The 25,222-nt window shown below is 42.2% G+C and overlaps 2 protein-coding genes across 3 annotated transcripts; one reads left to right on the forward strand and one right to left on the reverse strand.

Annotated features, from left to right (window-relative positions):
* Positions 1 to 1,022: 1,022 nt before the first annotated feature.
* On the forward strand, positions 1,023 to 11,994 carry LOC121775107 (ras-related protein RABF2b-like). The gene is made up of 8 exons (XM_042172080.1): positions 1,023 to 1,152; positions 9,726 to 9,746; positions 10,448 to 10,525; positions 10,614 to 10,781; positions 10,861 to 10,909; positions 11,074 to 11,147; positions 11,531 to 11,624; positions 11,775 to 11,994. The coding sequence occupies exons 1-8, from the start codon at positions 1,135 to 1,137 to the stop codon at positions 11,873 to 11,875; spliced, it is 603 nt and encodes a 200-aa protein (XP_042028014.1). The 5' UTR covers positions 1,023 to 1,134; the 3' UTR covers positions 11,876 to 11,994.
* A 247-nt stretch (positions 11,995 to 12,241) lies between these two features.
* Positions 12,242 to 16,052, reverse strand: LOC121775105 (TLC domain-containing protein 4-B-like). Of its 2 annotated transcripts, none has more exons than XM_042172078.1 (9): positions 15,761 to 16,052; positions 14,760 to 14,986; positions 14,428 to 14,516; positions 14,192 to 14,333; positions 13,431 to 13,505; positions 13,216 to 13,337; positions 13,064 to 13,139; positions 12,933 to 12,992; positions 12,242 to 12,618 (listed from the first exon to the last, which is right to left on the reverse strand). In XM_042172078.1, the coding sequence occupies exons 2-9, from the start codon at positions 14,895 to 14,897 to the stop codon at positions 12,490 to 12,492; spliced, it is 831 nt and encodes a 276-aa protein (XP_042028012.1). In that variant the 5' UTR covers positions 14,898 to 14,986; positions 15,761 to 16,052; the 3' UTR covers positions 12,242 to 12,489. The 2 variants fall into 2 exon arrangements, with proteins under 2 accessions (XP_042028012.1, XP_042028013.1); XM_042172079.1 differs by having other exon boundaries at positions 14,760 to 15,060.
* Between the last annotated feature and the right edge of the window lie 9,170 nt (positions 16,053 to 25,222).

Raw genomic sequence — 25,222 nt, forward strand, 5'->3', positions numbered from 1 at the left:
CATTATACGTTGCCCGGCACGAGTTTGGCACGAAGATGATGTCGCAAATATTATGTTAGCATGTATCATATTGCATAATATGATAATAGAAGATGAAGGATTTGGGGCAGAGCGTTGGGCACCGGAAGAGGGCGCAAGTACAAGTAACGGATTCACCTCCGCGCCGATCCAGATGGGTGTACCACGGAGCAATGAATATTTGATTCAACGTTTCAGTGATATGCGCAGGAGCACATCACATACCACACTCCAGGCCGATTTAGTTGAAGAAGTTTGGGCACGTAGGGGAGGTGCCGGTGCAGTGTGAACACTATTATGATGTTTAATAGATTAATATTTCGTTGTATACTTTTACCCCCACTTTAATACAACGAAAATGTGGTGTTTAATTTTAATTTCTTCACTTATACCCGTTTTTTTATAATTACGTATAGTCCGATAAATTTAATTACTTATTATAATTGAATTAAAATAAAAATAAAAATTGGTTATAAAATTTTGGGGCTATTGGAAGTGTCCGCCTATAGTGAGGCAGTGGAGGAAAAAATTGGGGCTATGGACAAAAAAGTGGGGCTGTGGACAAAAAAAGGGGCGGGGCTATTGAAAGCATCCGCCTATAGTGGATGCTCTTACCATGTCTTTGTCACCAATTGGTATTTCAGCTTTTGATCACACTCGTGAACCGACTGCCACCTTTTCTGTTTGTTTATGGTCCATCAACAATAATAATAATCCATTTTTACTGTTACTGTAATATTTCTCATGTCATATTAACTTAATCTAATCCTATTTTATTATAAATTAATACTCCCTTTGTCCTAGAATAGATGCACACATGACAAGGGATTTTATATGAGATATTGGTTTGTATGTTAAGTGAAAAAAGAAAATAGATATTTTTGCGAAAATTTTTTATAGGACAAAGAAATATAATTTGGAGGGTCAAAAATGGGAAATCGCTAAAATTGGGGGGTTGATTCATTATATGATTATAATTATATGCTTTAAACTTCTTCCTTTCTTGGCGTCAACTCATAACCATTGCAAAACCACAACTAAAATCCCTTTCCTTCAATCAAAGTTTCAATTGCTACTCCACCTGATTCATCTGCTGAATTTTCCCTAAAATTTCTAATGGCATCAAGCGCAAACAAGAATGATGAAGCGGCGAATTTTCGATGGTAATTAATGCACGTAAAAATAAATTACGACACAGAGGTTTTACGTGGTTCGATTTACTGAGGTAAATCTACGTCCACGGGGAGAAATGGGGGCAGGTTTGTATTGCTTGATCTGCGAATTACAGCTTACAACACTGACCTGCTTTATGATATTCTCTCTAGAGAGCTTTTTTTAGAGTTTAAAAGAAGAAGCAGCAGACCTTATCTATCAGATCTAGGTTCTATTTATACAAAGGACCAAGATCGTGGCATGCAGCATTTACTAGGTAGTGGATGTCGTGGAGATCGTGGCGATCTTGCATGGGTCCACTATCCTGCATGAGTTAATGACTGCTTGACACCACTAAATAGATCGTGGGTGTAGTGGAGGTGGAAATCCTGCATGAGTCCACTATCTCCTAGTTCGGTCAAATACTGAGACCGAACTGCTGAATTATTGCCGAGCAGCTTTTGCCGATCTGAGAGTAGAGCTTGATGCCGACCTGAGAGCAGAGCTTGATGAGTTGGCTTTCACCGAGCTGTAGGCTGGGGCCGAACTCTTTGGTTGTACCGAACTGAACTCTTTAGTCACGCCGGACTGATACTCTTTAGTCATGCCGAACTGATACTCTGTCTTGGGCTTTACTGCTGTTGGGCTTGTTTAGTACGTACTCCATCACTACCCCCCCCCGAAAAGCGAAGTGAATCACTTCGGCATTCTGGAAAAAAGTATGGGGTAAGTTGATGTTTGTCCACGGTCTCATGAAGTGAACTCTTCTTTGACCGGACTTGGTTTGTGTCCTAATTTGGCGAGTTTTATCGCTCGGATCGGACTTTCCGTTGTCCTAATTTGGGGATCGGACTTTCCCTTGTCCTAATTTGGGGATCGGACTTTCCCTTGTCCTAATTCGGCGAGTTTTATCGCGTGGATCGGACTTTCCCTAGTCCTAATTCAGGCAAGTTTTATCGCGAGAATTGGACTTTTGTTGCAGTTCGTTTCAGACGAAGTGCTTGTTTAAGCTGAATTGTGGTCTTGTATCCTCTTTAGAAGCTTTGACGCACAATCGTGGGCTTGTTGCAGCTCGTTTCAGACGAACTGCTTGTTTAAGCTGAATTGTGGTCTTGTATCCTCTTTAGAAGCTTTGACGCACAATCGTGGGCTTGTTGCAGCTCGTTTCAGACGAACTGCTTGTTTAAGCTGAATTGTGGTCTTGTATCCTCTTTAGAAGCTTTGACTCACAATTGTTTAGCTTGTATATGTTCTAAGAAGGGGATCAGTCTTCGAAGAACAAGATACCTCAGTAACATTTGTAAGAGACGACACGCACAGAGACAGACAAAACACACAAACAAAACGCACAGAGACAAATAAAGACCAAGTAAACCAAATAAAGCACATTGAGCAAACAGGACTCAAGACTGACTGACCGGACTGTCTCTTACAAATGGAACTTTTTGAGGTTGGAAATGTGCCATGTTCGGGGTACCTGTTCTCCTGACATGTGAGCCAATTTGTAAGACCCTTTGCCGAGGACTTCTGATACCCGATACGGACCTTCCCATGTGGGTTCGAGTTTGCCCAGCTTTTCTGCTCGGCTTACTTCGTTGTTTCTCAGGACGAGATCTCCCACTTGAAATTGCAGCTTCTTCACCCTTTGGTTGTAATACCGGGCTACTTGCTCCTTGTACTTGGCTGCTTTTATGCATGCCAATTCTCTTCTTTCTTCGGCAAGATCTAGCTCGGCTCTCAGTCCGTCGTCATTCATTTCTGAGGAGAAATTTAGAGTTCGGGGACTGGGTACGCCGATCTCCACCGGAATTACGGCTTCAGTGCCGTACACCAGACTGTATGGAGTTTCACCATTGGAGGTTGTGGGTGTAGTTCGGTAGGACCATAGGACTTGAGGGAGATTTTCTACCCATTGTCCTTTGGCTTGTTCTAACCGAGCTTTTAACCCTTTCACCAGGATACGATTTGTTACCTCCGTTTGTCCGTTTGCTTGTGGATGAGAGACCGAAGTGAACCGCTGTTGAATATTCAGCTCTTGGCACCAATTCTTGAACGTCTTGTCAGTGAACTGAGTCCCGTTATCCGAGATGAGGATGTGGGGTATGCCAAATCGGCACACTATGTTCTTCCAGACGAAATCCAATGCCTTCGAGCTCGTTATCGTAGCTAATGGTTCGGCTTCTACCCACTTCGTAAAGTAGTCCACGGCAACGACTAGGAATTTCATTTGCCGAGGAGCTTGAGGAAGTGGTCCCACTATGTCTATGCCCCATTGCATGAAAGGCCAAGGGCTTTGCATAGTGGATAGATCGGTCTGCGGCATTCTTGGGATATTTGCATGGATTTGGCACTTCGGGCATGTCTTGACGAGCTGCACTGCTTCTTGTACCAAGGTTGGCCAATAATATCCCCATCTTAGAACTTTTTTAGCTAAAGCTCTAGCTCCGATGTGGCTACCGCACGACCCTTCATGAACTTCTCTGAGGATGTAGTCCGTCTCTTCTGGTCCTACGCACCGCAATAACGGCTGGAGGTAAGACTTTCTAAAGAGGACTCCTTCATGAAGTTCGTACCGAAGTGCTCGGCACGTGATCTTCCGAGCTTCTCTCTTATCTTCGGGCAATTGTCCTTGATCCAGATACTGCAAGATCGGCGTCATCCAGTTCGGCGAGCTGGATATTGAGTGTACCTCGGCTTCATCAATGCTTCGATGCATTAATTCTTCCGCCTTTGAACTCGGATCTGAGGCCAACTTACTTAAGGTATCTGCTCGGCTATTTTCCGCTCTGGGAACGCGGATTATCCGAAAATAGGAGAAACTTCGGCTGATGCTTTGCACTTTGTCCAAATACTTCTTCATTCTCTCGTCACGGGCTTCACTGGTACCCAACATGTGATTTACTATGATTTGTGAATCACAATGGACTTTGAGAGATTTGACGAGCAGACTTTGCGCTAACTGAAGTCCGGCCAGGAGGGCTTCGTACTCGGCTTCATTATTAGTAGTGGGGAATAGGAACCGAAGTGAGTAGGTTACCTCGTGTCCGTCGGGAGCGACGAGTAAAATACCAGCTCCACTTCCCATCTTGTTTGAAGCTCCATCTACGAATCCGCTCCAGCAGTCTGGCGGCTCTACTTCGGATTCCAAGGGCTGTGCAAGTTCGGCATTGGCAGACTTTTTCTGTTCGGCAATGACAGGGATTGCTTGATCGAACTTGGCCTCTGTAAGAAAATCTGCCAAGGCTTGTCCCTTGATGGCTTTCCGAGGTAGGTACTCGATCGAGTGTTCTCCCAGCTCTATGGCCCATTTGGCGATTCTGCCTGATGCTTCTGGCTTGGTCAAAACTTGCCGAAGAGGCAGATCGGTTAAGACACATACCTTGTGAGCATAGAAGTATGGCCGCAGTCTCCTTGCTGCATTTACTAACGCCAGAGCAATTTTTTCCAGAGGTTGATACCTTGTTTCTGGACCTCTTAATGCTCGGCTTGTAAAGTAGATGGGAAACTGCTTTAGGCCTTCTTCTCGTACAAGCACCGCGCTGATGGTTTGATCTGATGCCGCTAAGTATAAGAATATTACTTCGGCTTCGGTTGGAGCAGAGAGAATAGGAAGCTCGGCTAGATAACTTTTGAGCTCGTCAAAGGCCTTTTTCTGCTCGGCTCCCCACTCGAACTTTGGTGCTTTTTTCAACACTTTGAAGAACGGCAGTTGCTTTTCGGCTGCTTGGGAAAGGAATCGATTCAGTGCGGCTAGACATCCGGTTAGCCTTTGCACGTCATGTATGGACTTCGGCATTGCCATGTTTTGAATGACTTGGACTTTTGAAGGGTTTGCCTTGAGTCCGTCCTTTGAAACCCAACAACCCAGAAATTTTCCTGAATCTACCAAAAAGGTACATTTTTGGGGGTTGAGTTTGAGGTTGGCTTTCCGGAGCACGTCGAGAGTGGATTTGAGGTTGTCTTCGTACTCCGAAGTGCTTTTGCTTTTGACAACTATGTCGTCGACATACACTTCAACCTGTTTCCCGATTAGGTGCCGAAAAAGCTTGTCTACCATCCTTTGATAAGTGGCTCCGGCATTCTTTAAACCGAATGGCATCTTTTTATAAGCGAAAATGCCGAAATCGGTGATGAAAGCTGTTTTCGGAGCATCACTCTCATCCATCAACACTTGGTGATATCCTTTGTATAAATCAAGAAAACAGAAAATTTCGAAGCCGATCAAAGCTTCTACTTTTTTATCTATATTCGGAAGGGGATAGCAATCTTTTGGACAGTGCTTGTTTAGATCGGTAAAATCTATGCACATCCGCCATCCTCCTCCTTTTTTCTTGATCATCACAGGATTGGCCACCCAAGAAGGATATTTCACCTCGAATAGTACATCCGCTTTTAGTAATTGGCGGACTTCGTCATGGATGACTTGGCTTCTTTCTGCCGCAAAGAGTCTTTGCTTCTGTTTTACTGGCCGGATTGAAGGATCAATATTTAACCGATGAGTGATTACCTCGGGGGGCACTCCGGTCATGTCCAACGGAGACCATGCAAAGACATCTTTGTACTCCTTGAGGAGCTGAATGGTCTTTTCCCGGAGTAGAGGCGTTCCTGCGAAGCCGACGTTGACCGTTCTGGATGGATCATCTTCGTATAACTGAACGGTCATTGAGTTCGGCTCTGAAGTGACTTCGGTCATCTCGCTTGCCTCCGACTCCGGTTGCTGTGATTGCTATGCTTGATGGTGCCGAACTGATTGCTCGGCACTTTTTAGCGCAATCTGCAGACATTCTTTTGCGGCAGACCGTCGAAAACGGTCGTTAGACAGCTCATCCCAAGGAGACAAAAGGAAGCCCGATCAAAGCGACCAGGTGCTTCCTCGCCGAACTCCTTTTGAAAGAATTCAAAGGGCACCAGTACAAGGCAGATTGGGACCACGTCTCCATCCTGAGAAGCCGCCCGCTCAGTTCGTACCATTAAACAAGTCAAGAGCGGAAATTTTCGAACTACATTCCGATATGTTCGAAAAACCAAAGCGGATGACGAAATCAGCCGCACGGCGACTTCAGGATCAATATTGCTCCTTCCATCAAACCCACGGTCACGATACCGAGGAGTGCCGAGATTTGGCTGCAGGTATTGACGTTCTTGTGAAAACAGGAACGTTAAAAAAATACCAAAGCAAGCAGCCGAAAAAGAACAAAAGGCAGAGAAGTGCGAACTGCAATCCTCAGGATCCGAAAAGGCATGAGGATCCCGAAGACGACGACGAGCCGCAATACGATGGAGTAATCCTGACTATTGATGCTCTCCCAGCAGGGAAGACTAAGTCGTCCCTAAAAGCAGAACGCAGAGGTTCCAATCAAGAGGAACCAACACATAAAAGGCTGAAGAAAGACGAAGTGATTACATTTTCAGATGCCGATCCCGTCCCAGCCATCTCTCCTCACCAAGACGCTATTGTCATCCAAGCCGGGGTGGCAAACAAACTGGTCCACAGAGTATTTGTGGATACAGGAGCGTCAGTCAGCATTCTTTTTAAAGAATGTTTCGATAAAATGGAAGTGGATCCAGCTCGGCTCAGTCCGGCTCCACTTCCTCTGAAAAGTTTCGCCCAGGAGGACACCCGCCCTGAAGGTATTATCAGCCTTCCGATCACGGTGGGAAAAGCGCCTACAAGCTCCAGTACGATGATCGAGTTCTTTGTGGTGAAAGCTCGGTCCCCGTACAACATCATCCTGGGGAAAGACTGGCTCAACACAGTTCGGGCCGTTTGCTCTCTTTTGATCACCTCGGATGACCGCTATCCCATTTTTAGTGGGAATCTTGATGGTGAGGTGATAAGTAGAGCAAACGGCCCGAACTGTGTTGAGCCAGTCCCTCCCCAGGATGATGTTGTACGGAGACCGAGCTTTCACCACAAAGAACTCGATCATCGTACTGGAGCTTGTAGGCGCTTTTCCCACCGTGATCGGAAGGCTGATAATACCTTCAGGGCGGGTGTCCTCCTGGGCGAAACTTTTCAGAGGAAGTGGAGCCGGACTGAGCCGAGCTGGATCCACTTCCATTTTATCGAAACATTCTTTAAAAAGAATGCTGACTGACGCTCCTGTATCCACAAATACTCTGTGGACCAGTTTGTTTGCCACCCCGGCTTGGATGACAATAGCGTCTTGGTGAGGAGAGATGGCTGGGACGGGATCGGCATCTGAAAATGTAATCACTTCGTCTTTCTTCAGCCTTTTATGTGTTGGTTCCTCTTGATTGGAACCTCTGCGTTCTGCTTTTAGGGACGACTTAGTCTTCCCTGCTGGGAGAGCATCAATAGTCAGGATTACTCCATCATATTGCGGCTCGTCGTCGTCTTCGGGATCCTCATGCCTTTTCGGATCCTGAGGATTGCAATTCGCACCTCTCTGCCTTTTGTTCTTTTTCGGCTGCTTGCTTTGGTATTTTTTTAACGTTCCTGTTTTCACAAGAACGTCAATACCTGCAGCCAAATCTCGGCACTCCTCGGTATCGTGACCGTGGGTTTGATGGAAGGAGCAATATTGATCCTGAAGTCGCCGTGCGGCTGATTTCGTCATCCGCTTTGGTTTTTCGAACATATCGGAATGTAGTTCGAAAATTTCCGCTCTTGACTTGTTTAATGGTACGAACTGAGCGGGCGGCTTCTCAGGATGGAGACGTGGTCCCAATCTGCCTTGTACTGGTGCCCTTTGAATTCTTTCAAAAGGAGTTCGGCGAGGAAGCACCTGGTCGCTTTGATCGGGCTTCCTTTTGTCTCCTTGGGATGAGCTGTCTAACGACCGTTTTCGACGGTCTGCCTCATCCGCACGAGAAAACTGGTCCGCAATGTCCCACATTTCTTGAGCTGTTTGCGGACCGCACTCCACGAGCTTTCTGTAGAGAGCTCCGGGCAGGATTCCATTTTGGAATGCCGAGATGACAAGTAGATCATTGAGATTATCTACTTGTAGGCATTCCTTATGGAATCTCGTCAGGAAATCGCTGATCTTTTCGTCGCGACCTTGACGTATAGAAAGCAGCTGAGCCGAAGTGATTCGGGCTTCCGCTTTCTGAAAGAACCTCCTGTGGAAAGCATCCATGAGATCTCGGTAAGATCTGATGCTGCCTTGAGGAAGGCTGTCGAACCACCTTCTGGCGTTCCCGATGAGCAACTCGGGGAACAGTTTGCACATGTGGACCTCATTGAGACCCTGGTTCGCCATATTATATTGATAGCGTCCCAAGAAGTCATGAGGATCCTCTAGCCCGTCATAAGTCATTGACGGTGTCCGGTAGTTCCGCGGCAAAGGAGTCCGGGTGATGTCGTCCGAGAATGGAGTCTTTAATGCTCCGTACATGGCGAACCCGACATCTCTTCGGTACGGAGGAGATGGAGTTCTCCTGTGGTTCCGGTACCGAGGAGGAACATGTCGGGGTTGAGGATTCTTTCTCCTGGAAGACACGTCACTACTGCGGTAGTGACTTTCATGTCTGGATGAGGAGGGAGAATCCGCCGTTGTCTTCTCCGACTGTTGGCTCTTCTGCAGGAAGGTTAAGAACTCCTCCTGCTTCTCGGCCAAGAACAGCTTGACAGCCTCGTTCAAATCAGACTGCTGGGAAGACTCGGTGTGTGGACCTTTTGAGCGGCTTGTTCCTTCTCCGTGAGAACTGGAAGTAGATTTCTCACGAGGCTGCTTTCCAGGCCTATGGGCTGCTGGATTAGCTTCCTCATGGTTATCACGGACGGAGGCACGGGTGTTATGTGATCTGGTATGCATTTTTTTTTTTTTTTTTTTTTTTTTTGGTAGAAGAGGATCAAAAACTCGCTTTATCACAAATTTGGTTCTCTGTTTCCCACAGACGGCGCCAGTGATGAAGCGGCGAATTTTCGATGGTAATTAATGCACGTAAAAATAAATTACGACACAGAGGTTTTACGTGGTTCGATTTACTGAGGTAAATCTACGTCCACGGGGAGAAATGGGGGCAGGTTTGTATTGCTTGATCTGCGAATTACAGCTTACAACACTGGCCTGCTTTATGATATTCTCTCTAGAGAGCTTTTTTTAGAGTTTAAAAGAAGAAGCAGCAGACCTTATCTATCAGATCTAGGTTCTATTTATACAAAGGACCAAGATCGTGGCATGCAGCATTTACTAGGTAGTGGATGTCGTGGAGATCGTGGCGATCTTGCATGGGTCCACTATCCTGCATGAGTTAATGACTGCTTGACACCACTAAATAGATCGTGGGTGTAGTGGAGGTGGAAATCCTGCATGAGTCCACTATCTCCTAGTTCGGTCAAATACTGAGACCGAACTGCTGAATTATTGCCGAGCAGCTTTTGCCGATCTGAGAGTAGAGCTTGATGCCGACCTGAGAGCAGAGCTTGATGAGTTGGCTTTCACCGAGCTGTAGGCTGGGGCCGAACTCTTTGGTTGTACCGAACTGAACTCTTTAGTCACGCCGGACTGATACTCTTTAGTCATGCCGAACTGATACTCTGTCTTGGGCTTTACTGCTGTTGGGCTTGTTTAGTACGTACTCCATCAAAGAACATCAACGCTAAGCTGGTTTCGCTTTACTTTTTCCTCTGTATTTAAATCCATTTCAGCTTTAAAAGATCTCAGTTTTCAACCCGTGCTTGATTTAATTCTTCATGAACACCACGTGTTTGTTTGATTTCTTGCCAATTTGAGTTTTTGAACTTTCCAGCAGAAGAATTTGTGCCAATTTTTGATAGTTAGGTTTACTGCTTGCAATTTTTGGTGTGAGAAATCTTTTGGAAAAATCTGTATAAATTAGTATTTGATTGTGAAAATTGTAGTTAGTTATTAGCCTTCTGAATTTGTATGTATATATGTCGTTGCTTGTGAATTACGGTAGTTAATTCTATGCATTTGATTAAATATAAGAAAGAAGTATTTCAGAAAAGTGAGACTGTCCAAAACCATGTTTGATTTGGTTTGAGCAAAAACTAATTTTTTGCAGAGTTCTTTTTTAGTCCTTTTTATTTTCAAGAGTGAATTTGTCTCGTATGATTCGTTTATGTCGAGTGGTTTAAATCAGCCGTTATAATGTAGAATTAGTACTTCTTCTTGTATGATAAGATTGCATACGAAATATTTTGGGAGATAATATTTTGGAAGATTTGATTAGCTTTCTGCATTTTGTTTGTAGACCTGATTAGAAATGTAGTCGAAACGCTCACACTTGTGACTCGTATTATCATTGCAAAATGGAATGAGGTTTTGTTGATTTTCCCCTATTTTAGGTACTCCTAGGAGATGTCGGAGCTGGAAAATCTAGTCTAGTGTTGCGTTTTGTGAAAGGGCAGTTCGTTGAGTTCCAGGTTGGTAGTATATGATAAACGTCAAAGATTTGAAATTTTCGTATTTTCATGTGGGCTCTGTTGTGACTCAACTGGTCTGGTGTTTTAGGAATCGACAATAGGGGCTGCCTTTTTTTCACAAACAGTCGCTGTGGATGATGCAACTGTGAAATTCGAGATATGGGACACGGCTGGTCAAGAGAGATACCACAGCTTAGCTCCAATGTATTACAGAGGGGCTGCTGCAGCCATCATTGTCTATGATATCACGAATCAAGTAATTCCGACTACTTAACACACTCAACCGAGCCAAAAAAAATGGATTCCGTTTCTAACTATTCTTGTCAACTTTGCAGGCCTCGTTTGACCGAGCCAAAAAATGGGTTAAAGAGCTTCAGGCACAAGGTAATAACTTTTACTAAACAACTCAAAAAGGAAGTACAAACTTTCATGATTGGAGAGAAATAGAATTGAGTCGAGGAGCATGCTTTGTACACTTAATTGTGAATTCAATGTCCCCTATTTCCCTTAATTTTAAATTAAGACTCTCCTTTGCACTGTGGCATAAGGTAATCCAAATATGGTTATGGCACTCGCTGGGAATAAATCAGATATGTTGGATGGACGAACGGTTGCACCCGAGGCAAGCATTTATCATTTTCTTCTCCTTCATTTTCTGTGAATACTATGCTTAAGTGTTCTGAATTTTTAGGGATAGAAAACTTGGGCAAATGTTTTTATTTGTAATTTTCAAGATTCACTCGACACGAAAATTTCGAGTTTCTAAATGCATCATCTTCACTAGCTTACAACAACCTGTCTGAATACCTCACATCAAAATCGATCAAGCTTTGGCAATGAGCTCTTGAATTTTTTCGACAATGGACATAGGTTTGGCATGAGGCAAACATTCAAATACCCGTTTCTTCCATGCGTTGGTGCTAGAATGTGGAGAGATGTGCCACTATAATTGCCCCTCATTTCAACCAGTTTATATTAGGCTCTAAAATGGACTTTGTTTTGCAGGATGCTCAAACTTATGCCCAAGAAAATGGTCTTTTCTTTTTGGAAACTTCTGCAAAGACAGCAGCCAACGTCAACGAAGTATTTTATGAAATAGGTAAGCGTTTTATTACTCTTTTACCATGTAATCAAGCACCAGTAGTCTAGATATGTTGTGCGTGTGTGACCACGTGCGAGTGAGTAACTATTTATGCCGTGATAACACCTTTGCATCACTCATTTTCTTTGTATAAACTTGTGTATACAGCAAAGAGATTACCACGGCTGCAGCAGACACCAAACCCATCGGGCATGGTCCTCGTGGATCGACCAGCGGAAAGGGCAAACAGTGCTTCCTGTTGTTCTTGAAAATTCGACCGTATCAAGCTTGTGTTATGTCCATACCAGTGAGAGCTTACTCTTGTGTACCCTCCATATTTGTACATATGATTTCAGCTTTATATATGCATTTCCCATTTAGTTGAAAAGCCACAGCTCAATATGTCACATGAAATCTCTGGTCCATTTACACAATCACAAAATTAGAATGTTGTGAAAAATGAAAATAAAACAAAATTGAGCGTTTGGAAGTAGTGTGTTTTATTAAGTTTTGTAAGTTGGTTTTATGAATGGTATGGCTTATAATTTGGCCCAGTCTTATTGATTTTGCTTGTTTCGAACGGACAAAATACGTCGTCGTTTACCAATTACTTAACTTTCTTCCCCACAGCTCTGTTTTTCCTGGTCAAAATAAGCCCCTTTGCAAGAGAGGAAGAATTAAAAGTAGAGAATCATATCATCTTTTCAGACACAAAAATGTGTGGTCAGTATTGACAGCAGGTTGATTTCCAGCATCAAATGTGAAATCTATCTGCTACTGTGTGTGTATCGTTGGATTCGCCTCTTTCCCACAGAATCCGAGCACAGATGCCGGGGATATGTACAGCATCATCATGTCTTGGTGAAGCATTGCACTATATTTTTCATGTCTTTTTCATTAAGGTCTTCTTCATACCCTTGAGGATCTTCCCGAACCACATCAAATTCATGATTCCGAGTGCCAAGGGCACAACAAACACCAAAAGAGAACCAAATATGTGCATCTGCATCACCTGCACAAAGTTTTGTAAATTTTATTAGGCACCTAGCCAGATTCCCTTCTTATAAAGTACTCTACCTATCTAGATTGAAATTGCTTAGGGTGTGTCGAGACGAGGCAGCAGACGACCTTCAATTTCAGAATACTAAGAAAAGTTGAAAGAATCCTTAGTTACAAACATGTCAGAATGCTATTAAGAGGAGGGCCAAGGAAAGTGGAAAGCATGAGTTCTTGAAGAACTATACTGGGTTGAGACATCTTATTTGAGGAATGAAATGCAATAAACGATACAATGTCGCGACGAGGTGCTAAGAAAGGCATGCATACCTGGTTGTGGTGACGATATACATGGTAGAACATGTAACCAAACAAAAGAATTCTTGCAACCTGCATTTCCCAATAATAACTTCATTAAGCATGGACAAGAAACGAAGCCTAATATGATGTAATTGACTTACCAACCAACTGAAAAATATGATGACTCCATTGATAAGATATGCAATGGAATTCTTCAATCCAGATACATCAAGATACCTGTCCAAATTACAGACGAATCAATCAGAGTTCTAATTCCCTCCCCATTCCGCGAACTGCAGCCTGGAAAACTTACCATCTCATATTGATACATGGTGTTGTTATCTCAGATATCAGGACCATATATGTGTAGAGCTGGCCCTCCCCCATGTACATGGCATATGCGACTGCAATTGCCGAAAGAGAGTGATGGAGAACCTAGGATCCAAAAGCACTTGTTTAGAGTGAGAGACAAATGCATATGGAGAGATATGTTGAGCCTAATAATTCTCATTCTAGCAGTTCACTTACATACTCAGGTCCACCTAAAGAAGGATATTGCCAACAGATCATTCCAAGGTCTGACAAGAAGTAGCCAACAGAGAGCTGCCAAAAATCACAAAAGCAAACAGAGAAAATAAATATCATGGGCAACCCATCACCACATATATCATCAGAACTGAAACAAGAACCCCTGGAAGAAGTGCTTCACCGTCAAATTTTATGGTTTCATTGTGTACTATCTGTGCACTTGTCTCTCTTTTTTTGAACTAAAATATGGCAGTAACAAAACAAGAAACTGTAAATGTGGCTGTATTTTCATTTGACGGCATATATTAAGGTCATAAACCCCCAATAGAGATTAACGAGTAAAAAAACTTTATAAGAAAATTGTCATTTATTGGCTACTCCTATTCCTATCTGTAATACTTGAAGCAGCAGAAGTTATAGTGGACACATGCTGTCTTCCTTCTACACAGAATATATGTTTAAAATAACAGAAACAAAGCTTGGCTGCATTTCCAGAAAACAGTTGGCGAGAGTAACTTTAAGTAATGATGAGAAAGACATGGTCAAAAGGAACGGAACAACAGTGCAGTTGGATTTAGAAAGTCGTAGAGTACTTGGTTGAAATGTTGAATATATGCTGCTGAACGATAGATCTATCAACAAATGCAGCATGTCTAAGACTATTTACAGAAAATAAATTAAGAATTTAAAAGCCATTTCACATATTATGGATAATTTTGCAACAATAAAAACGCAAGCGAATAGATACATCAGGCACTTACCCCAAGTGCAAATGTCGAGATAGATGAATTTCTGAAAGTAACTAGTCCAGCAGAATGATTTTGATCAGAGAAAAGTTCAGACCAGAATACAAAGTATAAAGCCATAATCGAAATAAAAACGGCATGAAGAGTGGAAATGGCACTGCAAAAAAGATGATATAACAATTGTCAGCAGAGTAACAAAACTAAATACAAAAGAAGGGCAAAACTAAATGCAGCAGAGAGAATTAATTCACCGGTTATTCCAGTCCATCCTTTGGATCTTAGTGAGGGCATTATAATTTATGAAGTAAAATGTGCTGATGAGCTGACTCAGATCATAGGCCTGCCAGAGGGACAAAGAGTGACTGGATTTCAGTAAAGTCTTAGAAACAAGAGAGAACTGAAGAAAACATGCTTCTTTATAGTAACTTTTTAACTGCCGAATAAATAATTAGATTTTTCTACATGTAGTTCGAACTTCCAAACTAGAAGAACATTCATATTTGACAACTACAACTTCCAAATGTACCAGAGTATGCGCTGGACTTTAAATCAATCTATAAGCAATTGGGAAGGACTGACATACCAATTTGCAAGTAACCATTCCAAGAAACATTGAAGTGTATGGAATGTAAGGATCCGCTAGTACATAGTTTTTTACCAGCACACCAGCCTGATTTTGGTAAGCTTTAAGTGTGTCAACAGTTCTTAAAGAACGCCCCATCACTCTGAGTTACTGTACCATATAGAACTTGATAATACTCGGGCTCGTGGAAACAAATTGACAGATTCAGACTCGGTAAAAAGCCAAATCTGCGTATAAATTATCGTAAACCGCAAAGGAAAAAAGGCAAGATATCGAATCTTTGGAAAGACACACCATTCCCCTACATAAGGAATAGACTTTCGCATGCTTAATCCATAAGAATAACCACGAAAAAACAATCAGCAATAGGCAAAAGATGGTATTAACGCCAATGTATAGACAAGCACCAATTTTCCAAAATAAAGCCAACACAGAAACAATTCTACCTCATATATTCCGAGATGAGATTTAAAATGCAAGAGCCAGCAGAGATATAGATATCATAAATTCACTTGCGCGGTTGCTTTCAGGAGCTCATTTCAAGACTACACAACATTTACCAAAATTCTCGATATGCCATATAATCAATGCATATAATATAATAAGTGCATAAATACAAGTTGCATTAATGAAATGGATATGATCACGCGGTCGAGATACGAATAAATGCAACAATGAGCTACGCGGCGGATAAGGACCACCTACATTTACTGAAAACAACTAATATCCACCTCTCCCGACCTAGAAATGCCTAGTTATCACAAACCCCTAATCTCAAACAGCAAGACCAGTGTGACAAACGCCAAGCTCGCAAACCGAAAAGTACACAATCAATAGCGCAATGTACAACATCAACCACGGCGAGGCCAAGTCAAACAAAAATGCTCAAATCCATGCAAATGCAGCAGGAGATCAGAACATTATTCAACTCAAAGCTCGTTAATTTTGAACAATTAACACCTCAAAACAAAAGGAAACACACAAATTGAACGCGGAAATACCTAATTAGTTGCGAAATCGCGAAAACCCCTAGGGCATTCAATCGCATTCCACATTTGCGAGCGAGAGGGGAGGGAATTTGATTTGTGTTTGTTCATTGGTTTGGGGGAAAATTGATGAAAAGGAAGCGAATAATAAGGGGGAAAGGAGAGGTTGGAGAGAGATTGAAGCAATCCAGAAAAAGGAAAGTAGAATCGATGAAGATTATGGAGGAATCGAGGAAATGGAAATGGTGAGTGATCAAATTCGTGAATGCTGGGAATCGAATCTCCAACAACCATGAATGAGAGAGAGAAAGAGATGAGAGAGAATATTATAATTAAATCTAATTAATAATACTAATATATATACTAGTACATGAATATTAGTACTAGAAAATTATCATAATTTATGGATTTTGTAAAAAATTTACAATATTGATTTTTGATAAAACTTTAGAAGTTGCATTCAAGGTATAAAGTAGTGGTGCTTTTCGTGGTCTTACAAATGGTTGTGTAATATGCTAATTGTAGAATTCGAATCGGGATCATGACAGTGCAGTGTAATTATTTTATACGCTAGATGTAAATAATTCCGAATTATTATGTAAATGCTGTTTTTATTTGATTTTAATCATATATGCTATCATGTAGTAGTAATTTTTACTCTAAAAAATACTACTCCCTATTTAATTTTATTAAAGGTTAATTGAGTATACATAATCTAAATTTATAAATATGTATAATAAAAATATATTATAAAAAATATAAAATCAAATAACTTAGAGAATTCAAATATACTGATTAGTGAATTTGGCATCCTTGTTTTTGTTAATATTAATAATTTAAATTAAAGAATTTATATTTGTTTTAAGAACCTATTTCCCCCTTATTTTCACACACACACACACACACACAAGTATTTTGCAGTAAATCTGCTTTCAGCATACACAATATGTTTGATACATGTCTTGAAAATATGGTTAGTATAAGGCGATGTTTGCAACATTTTTGTTTTTTCAATATGAAATAGTAGCATATTTTACAAATAAAAATACATACCAATGCTTCTCTATACCATATTTCAGGATTAGAGGTTTGTTTGCATCTATTGAGAAACTTTTGTTTTTTCTCACATAATGGACTCCACTCTATGATCCGAAATTTGTCTAAACATGCTAATATTTTTGTTACTATCTATTTTAACTTTAAATAGTAGTATTATGCAGCGTTGTAAACTTGCAAAATTCAATAAAATGTATACAAGATAGCAGTGGCGTATCCAGAATTTCGGAGCTTCAAAATCTGATCAATTCCTTTATTTGTTTTCTCAATCAAAAAACATGATTTATTATTAAAATGCATTAGTTATATTATTTAAAAAACTAAAATGAAAAATATATAAAATTTGTGTTGTCAATTCACGAGGTATAGTTTGAAGATATGAAACTTCATTTTTCTTTGGAAATCTCCTCATCCTCATAATTGATAAATGATAATTCTATGTGTTTTGGCTTCTGCAACTTGTCTCTGGAGACTACATTTTATAGGTAGTTTGTTGTATTAGTTTTAATTAGGAATTGATTCCTAATCCAACTCCAACATGAAAAATAGTTGAGTTTATTTTAGGAAATTTAACTTTGGCGAAGAAATTGTAATTATGAAAACTTCTTACTTTAATTATGGAATCTGCAGATATGTACATACATATATTTTGTTTCCTTATTTTTGAGCTTATAATTCAACTAATTAAACTTCTAGAATGAATTTTAATTATAAATATTATAATAAAATTATTATTATCATCAAACACGGTGGAGTTTCCTTATGTGTGCATATTATTCTAATTATTACTGATATGTTAGCGTACTTTTATAAAATTTTAAATAATTGTTATTTTATTGTAATTATCAATAATTTCAGTCATAATCGATAATCTTTAGGCTTCAGTTCAGTTAGAAAATTTACTTTTCGAAGAAATCGTAATTATGAGAAATACGGAATGTGAAAATATATTCGTACATACATATATTTTGTTTCCTTATTAGTGATCTTAGACGGTGTAAACGGCAATTCAACTTGGAACACATTACTCAACTATGAAAAATTTCTATAATGATATATTGTTATATTGTTACATTTTTAATTATTATTATCATTAATAGAAAACGTTTTTTTCATTATAAAAAGATATACTACTAAAGTTTATAATTAGTTATAGCCCCCAATTCATTTGTTTGGACTATAAATACATGACAATTGATAATTTATAATCCACTCAACCTGCTATTTTCTACAAAAATTTTGCTTGAATTTAGGTATTCTTCTTAATCTTCTACATATTGTTTTTGCTTTTGATATATATTTATACATTGTTATCATGGCATAAGTTCATGTTCCCATCAAATAATTTTCTAAATTAGCATCAAATTTTAATATATGTGTTTATATGTAATGTTATTATTTTTTGCTTAAAGTTCTTATATAGATGAAGGCAATCTGACACGATGGAGAAGATGACACCGGAACTGGGCGATGAAAGTGCTGAAGATTATGACCGGAATAAGTGAGGCTATTGGAGATAGAGATAAGGGTTTAGGGTTGGGAGAGAGTAGATGACAATTGATAGTTTATAATTCCCTTACTAGCTATTTTCTGCAAAATTTTGCTTGATTTTAGGTATTCTTCTGAATCTTCTACATTTTGTTTTGCTTTTAATATATACTAGTGTTAGCCCACGCGCTATGCGCGATACATAATATTTTTGTTCTATTAATTAGATATTATGAATAAATTAAATAAATTAAAAAATAACATCATCATTACACAAGATTAAAAATATGATATTATATAGTAAAAATATGTTAAATATTATAGATATTAAATTAAATGAATTTTAAATTAAACCAACATTAAAATATTTTTTAATTACGCCACTCATCGTTACAACTATATACTTCAATACTAAAATATATCAATATTAAATTGATATAAAATTATTAAATATACAACTCACAAAAAAAATCATTGTTTCCCGATCAAAAAGACCGAGCACAGAAAAATGTGCTTGGGAAATACCGAGTGATGGTTGGACGAATTTTTGATAGTAATAAATGCGGGTAAAAAAATATAGATCACGACACAAGGAATTACGTGGTTCGATTTACTGAGGTAAATCTACGTCCACGGGAAGAAAGGAGGGCAAGATTGTATTGCTTGATCTGGTTTACAGCTTACAAATACAGACTTGCTATATGATATTTGATGTCTAGAGAGCTTTTTTCCCCTAGTCTATCTGATCTAAGTTCTATTTATACATTGAACTAAGATCGTGGCTTGCATCATCACTAACTAGGTCGTGGATGTCGTGGAGGTCATGAGATCCTGCATGGGTCCACTATCTCTTTGTTTGGTCCGCTATCCTGCATGAGATCCTGCATGAGTTGACACCACTAAATAGATCGTGTAGTGGAGGTCGTGGAGGTTCTGCATGAGTCCACTATCTCCCAGTTCGGTCGAATACTGAGACCGAACTGCTGAACTATTGCCGAGCAGCTTTTGCCGATCTGAGAGTAGAGCTTGATTGGTCGGCTTTTACCGAGCTGTAGGCTGGGACCGAACTCTTTGGTAATGCCGAACTGATACTCTTCCTTGGGCTTTGGGCTGATGGGCCGTCACTGCTATTGGGCTTGTTTAGTACGTACCCCATCACTACCCCCCCGAAAAGCGAAGTGAATCACTTCGGCGAAGCGAGTCACTTCGGCATTCTGGATAAAGGTACGGGGGAGGCTGACGTCAGGGGACGTGCCTTGCGCGTGACTGCATTAAATGCGACAGTAAAATCCGGCCGTTGAATCCTGAAAAGGTGGGATTCGAAACGGTGCGATGATTTTGAAATCTTCTCCGAATCTGATAAATACGTCCTTTCTTCATCATTTGAACACTTTTGCTATTGCTTCTTCTGCATTCTCTCTCTTTTGCGTAAAAATTTCCTTCCGCTTTCAAGAATTTCTTCAGAATTTCTTCAGACTTTCAAAGAGTAAGAACCATGTCTTCTTCTTCTTCTTCTGAGTCAGGTAGCGGTAGGAAAGGGGGTAAGGGGTCTTCTAGCCGGAAAGAATCCGGGGAGAAGACCGTAGAGTATTTTCACAGCATCTTGAGTAAGGATACTGTGATATCCCTACACGAAAAATATTTTTTTCCTGGGGGGAAGGTTGCGATTCCCGACGACCTTCATAGGGCTGACTCGCCGCCGGAGGGTTACGCCACCGTTTATGAAGCCGGCTTGGAATGCGGGCTTCGTTTCCCTCTTCCCCCTGCCTTTGTAGAGCTGCTTGATTTTTTTCAACTCCCTTTAGGTCAGGTGACTCCGAACTCTTGGAGGCACTTATCGGCCTTTGCTACCGAACTGCGTAGGCTAGATAAGGATCTGTCTCTGAGGGCAATCCTTAATTTTTTCCAGTTTAAGAGAAAAGGATCTTGGTTTTACTTGATCCCTTTACAGCCTTTTAGGGCCTTCTGCAAAACCAAGTGGCCAAAGTGGCAACATCGCTTCTTTTTTTATAATAGGACAGCGGCTCCGGGCTTTCCCTGGAGAGGGCCGAAGTCCGTGATTCCTCATCCTCGGTTAGAACCGTTGGACGAGCTCGAGGGCGAGCTCAATAAGATTCCTATGATTAGGAAGCAGTACCTGGAGTCTGAGCTCGTCAAGGGCGACTTCGTGTTCGACTCCTCGTCTTCGGACGAAGAGACTGAGGGTGAGGACTTATTTTTTGTGCCTTACTACTTTTGTGGCGAAAACTAACCTTGCTTTCTTGCTTTTTGGCAGTGAACTTGCTAAATAAGATTAGCCGCAAATCCTCCGAGCTTAAGGAGTCGGAGAAACAGAAGGCTACCAGCTCGGCGCCTGATGCCGAGAAGAATCCGAAGAGGCAGAAGACCTCTTCTTCGGATCCAAAAAAGCCGGAGTCCACTTCGGCAAAGGGGAAGGGGAAGACCCAGAAGCCCCCAAGAGCGCCGGAGAGAGACATCGTCTTGGCGCCCCCTTCGGAGCATGTCTGTGAGCCTTTTGCATGGCCAACGGACTTTGCCGAGGTAACTTCTCTTCTTGATTCTTTGGCTTTGCTTCTTTCCTATGTTTTTTTGGTGGCCCCTCTGTTGACTCTTTCCTTTTTCCATTTTCAGAGGAATAGCATGCTCAGCAAGCTCGTCGCAGTCGAACTCTCTAAAGCGTCCAGCGACTATGCTGAGATGCAGAGGAAGTTGGCGGCTGCTCGTCACCAGGCCGAACAGGCTAAGGCAGACTTTGAGAAGGCCAGAGCTGCTAGGATCTCGGCCCAGGATGAAGCCCAGTTTGCCAAAAACCAGCTCATCATCCAGCGAGAGCAGACGAAACGGAGGGATGCTGCCGCCGTGGTTGCCCAAGGGGAGGTTCTCCGTGCTTTCGCGGAGAAACTCTTTCTGAGCAATCAATTTTCGGCCTTTGTCGGTGATCTGCTGAAACTGATGACCGATAATGCCGAGCAGGGGCCCGAAGTCGTCCTGCCGCTGTACGGCCGAGAGATAGCAGCTCGTCTCCAGAGTCTGCCGCTCCTTGAGGAGCTTGCTTCGTCCTCGGTCCTGCTTTCTGCTGACCGAGTTCGTAGTTGCCGAGCTGACCGGGACGAGAATATGGAGGCTATCTTTGCCTCCTTAGGGCCAGTTTCACCCGCTCCAATTTTCCACGGAGAGGGTGAGACCGAGCAGCTTGATCAGCAGACCGGAGACGGGCAGGCCGAGCAAGAGGTGCTGCAGATCGGTGATGGGGGCACCGAGCAGGCTGGGGGGAGCAGGGAGGCCGAGGCTGAAGCTGAGGCAGACAAGGAGAAGGAAGCTGAACCTCACCGAGGAGCCGGAGACGAAGCTGGCGGAGTATGATTTCGTCTCCCTTCTCTTAGTTTAGTTTCTTCCTTGTTGTAAAATGGCCTTGAAGCCCTTCTTGTGTAAAAAATTTTTTTTCTTATGAATGAAAAAATTCTTCTTTCTACACTTGTGTCTTCGTATAGCTTTTCGTACTCTCTTTTACTCCTGTTGTGGTTTACTACCTGCTCAGTAAACTGAAATGCCGAACTGACATAGCTGCTTTGTATTCTTAACTCTTAAGGAGCTGGAGGTACTTCACTGGAAGCGGCTGTACTCTTCCGCTTTAGACGAAGCTGAGAAAAAAGCCATAGCTGACCAGATGAAGAATGACGAACTCTTGGCTTGTTTAGTGAAGCTGGAGGCCGACAATAAGGACTTAGAGTCCGAAAAGAAAGATCTGGAGGCCGAGCTGAATACTGTCGTCGCTGAGAGGACTGCGTATGAGGATTTCATCTGCAGGCGCGGGGGAATGACCATCTCTGAAGTTCATGAACGAGTTGACGAACTGTGGGAGGAATATCATGTACTCCGGAGGAACAATGCGCTGGAGAGCTCGGCTTGCCAACAAGTCGTGAAATCATTGCGGCGCTGGGCTTCTCGGTACGACATCATTCTTTCCCGGCGTCCCTCAATCGAGAGATTCCTTAGGCATTTCCCGCCAACAGATGCTCGCACTCCAGCTCAAACCTCTGATTCACTTGCTCAAAACCCTACTCCAAGTCAGCAACGAACTCAGGAACAACCGGAGACGTCAAGACGAGGACGGACTGAAGTTCGCAGAGGAGCGGTGACTATGAGTGAGCAAGATCGGCAAATGATTCGTGAAGAGGCTCTTCGCCGCCGAGGTGCTAGAGCTTCCCGGGCTCAGGGAAGAGGCGGTAGGTCGATTAGAGCATCTCGTCGACCTGCTTATTCTTCAGCTGCCCGGAATGGCCGAACTCGGCTTCACGAGGATTTTGTGAATAGATGGCTCAACTTTAGCAACCATGGACAGTAGAATAGTCCTTTGTAATGGCGTAACGCCTTCTCGTAGGGCAGCAGAATTATATGCCGAACAAGTTTTAATAAATGAAATCTTCATTTCGCTTCTATCACTGCGTATTTACAGCTCAGCGAAAAAATTTCATCGTGCTCGTCCTCGGTCTTATGAAGTAAACTTCTTTGACCGGACTCGTCCTCGGTCTTATGAAGTAAGCTTCTTTGACCGGACTCGTCTTTGGTCTTATGAAGTAAACTTCTTTGACCGGACTTGGTCCTCGGTCTTATGAAATAAACTTCTTTGACCGGACTCGTCTTTGGTCTTATGAAGTAAACTTCTTTGACCGGACTCGTCTTTTGGTCTTATGAAGTAAATTTCTTTGACCGGACTAAGCTTGTGTCCTAATTTGGCGAGTTTTATCGCTCGGATCGGACTTTCCCTTGTCCTAACTTGGGGATCGGACTTTCCCTTGTCCTAATTCGGCGAGTTTTATCGCGTGGATCGGACTTTCCCTTTGTTGCAGTTCGTTTCAGACGAACTGCTTGTTTCTTAAGCTGAATTGTGGTCTTGTATCCTCCTTAGAAGCTTGGACTCACAATCGTTGGCTTATATATGTTCTAAAAAGGGGATCAGCCTTCGAAGAACAAGATACCTCAGTAACATTTGTAAGAGACGACACGCACATAGACAGACAAAACGCACATAGACAAATAAAAAGGACGAACAAGATTTTAAACTTTTATAAAACAAGCACAAAGAACAAGTAAAAAACAAAGAAAGCACATACCTCTAGGACCGAACTAGACACAAGACTGACTGACCGGACTGTCTCTTACAAATGGAACTTCTTGAGGTTGGAAATGTGCCATGTTCGGGGTACTTGTTCTCCTGACACGTGAGTCAATTTGTAAGACCCTTTGCCGAGGACTTCTGACACCCGATATGGACCTTCCCATGTGGGTTCGAGTTTGCCCAGCTTTTCTGCTCGGCTTACTTCGTTGTTTCTCAAGACGAGATCTCCCACTTGAAATTGCAGCTTTTTCACCCTTTGGTTATAATACCGGGCTACTTGCTCCTTGTACTTGGCTGCTTTTATGCAGGCCAATTCTCTTCTTTCTTCGGCCAGATCTAGTTCGGCTCTCAGTCCGTCATCATTCATTTCTGAGGAGAAATTTAGAGTTCGGGGACTGGGTATGCCGATCTCAACCGGAATCACGGCTTCAGTGCAGTACACCAGACTGTACGGAGTTTCACCGTTGGAGGTTTTGGGTGTAGTTCGGTAGGACCATAGGACTTGAGGGAGATTTTCTACCCATTGTCCTTTGGCTTGTTCTAACCGAGCTTTTAACCCTTTCACCAAGATACGGTTTGTTACCTCCGTTTGTCCGTTTGCTTGTGGGTGGGAGACCGAAGTGAACCGCTGTTGAATATTCAGCTCTTGGCACCAATTCTTGAATGTCTTGTCGGTGAACTGAGTCCCATTATCCGAAATGAGGATGTGGGGTATGCCAAATCGGCACACTATGTTCTTCCAGACGAAATCCAATGCCTTCGAGCTCGTTATCGTAGCTAATGGTTCAGCCTCTACCCACTTTGTAAAGTAATCCACGGCAACGATGAGGAAATTCATTTGTCGAGGAGCTTGTGGTAGTGGTCCTACTATGTCTATGCCCCATTGCATAAAAGGCCAAGGGCTTTGCATAGCATATAGATCGGTCTGCGGCATCCTTGGGATATTTGCATGGATTTGGCACTTCGTGCATGTCTTGACGAGCTGCACTGCTTCTTGTACCAAAGTTGGCCAATAATACCCCCATCTCAGAACTTTTTTAGCTAAAGCTCTAGCTCCGATGTGGCTACCGCAAGATCCTTCATGAACTTCTCTAAGGATGTAGTCCGTCTCTTCTGGCCCTACACATCGCAATAACGGCTGAAGGTAGGACTTTCTGTATAGGACTCCTCCATGAAGTTCGTACCGAAGTGCTCGGCATGTGATTTTCCGAGCTTCTCTCTTATCCTCGGGCAGTTGTCCTTGATCTAGATACTGTAAGATCGGCGTCATCCAGTTCGGCGAGCTGGCTACTTAATGTACCTCAGCTTCATCAATGCTTCGGTGCATCAATTCCTCCACCTTTGAGCTTGGATATGAGGCTAACTTACTTAAAGTATCTGCTCGGCTGTTTTCCGCTCTGGGAATGCGGATTATCCGAAAATAAGAGAAACTTCGGCTAATGCTTTGCGCTTTGTCCAAGTATTTCCTCATCCTCTCATCACGGGCTTCACTTGTACCCAACAGGTGATTCACTACGACTTGTGAATCACAATGGATTTTGAGAGACTTGATAAATAGACTTTGCGCTAGCTTGAGTCCGGCAAGGAGAGCTTCGTATTCGGCTTCGTTATTAGTGGTTGGGAATAAGAACCGAAGTGAATAAGTTACCTCGTGTCCGTCGGGAGCGATAAGTAGAATACCAGCTCCACTTCCCGTTTTATTCGAAGCTCCATCTACGAATCCGCTCCAGCAATCCGGCGGCTCTACTTCGGATTCCAGGGGCTGTGCTAGTTCGGTATTGGCAGAATTTTTCTGTTCGGCAATGACAGGGATT

Source organism: Salvia splendens, chromosome 17, assembly GCF_004379255.2.
Source record: "Salvia splendens isolate huo1 chromosome 17, SspV2, whole genome shotgun sequence".
Taxonomy (NCBI): Eukaryota; Viridiplantae; Streptophyta; class Magnoliopsida; order Lamiales; family Lamiaceae; genus Salvia; species Salvia splendens.

What these genes read in the sequence shown, in the direction of transcription:
- LOC121775107 (XM_042172080.1), top strand. An exon ending in AGAACATCAACGCTAAGCTG is followed by an intron (nt 9,747 to 10,447) that starts GTTTCGCTTTAC and finishes CCCCTATTTTAG; the next exon opens with GTACTCCTAGGAGATGTCGG. An exon ending in GACGAACGGTTGCACCCGAG is followed by an intron (nt 11,148 to 11,530) that starts GCAAGCATTTAT and finishes TTTGTTTTGCAG; the next exon opens with GATGCTCAAACTTATGCCCA.
- LOC121775105 (XM_042172078.1), bottom strand. Translation starts at nt 14,897, where the DNA reads ATGGGGCGTTCTTTAAGAACTGTTGACACACTTAAAGCTTACCAAAAT. An exon ending in TCTCGACATTTGCACTTGGG is followed by an intron (nt 13,506 to 14,191) that starts GTAAGTGCCTGA and finishes GATTTTTGGCAG; the next exon opens with CTCTCTGTTGGCTACTTCTT. An exon ending in TATATCGTCACCACAACCAG is followed by an intron (nt 12,619 to 12,932) that starts GTATGCATGCCT and finishes AACTTTGTGCAG; the next exon opens with GTGATGCAGATGCACATATT.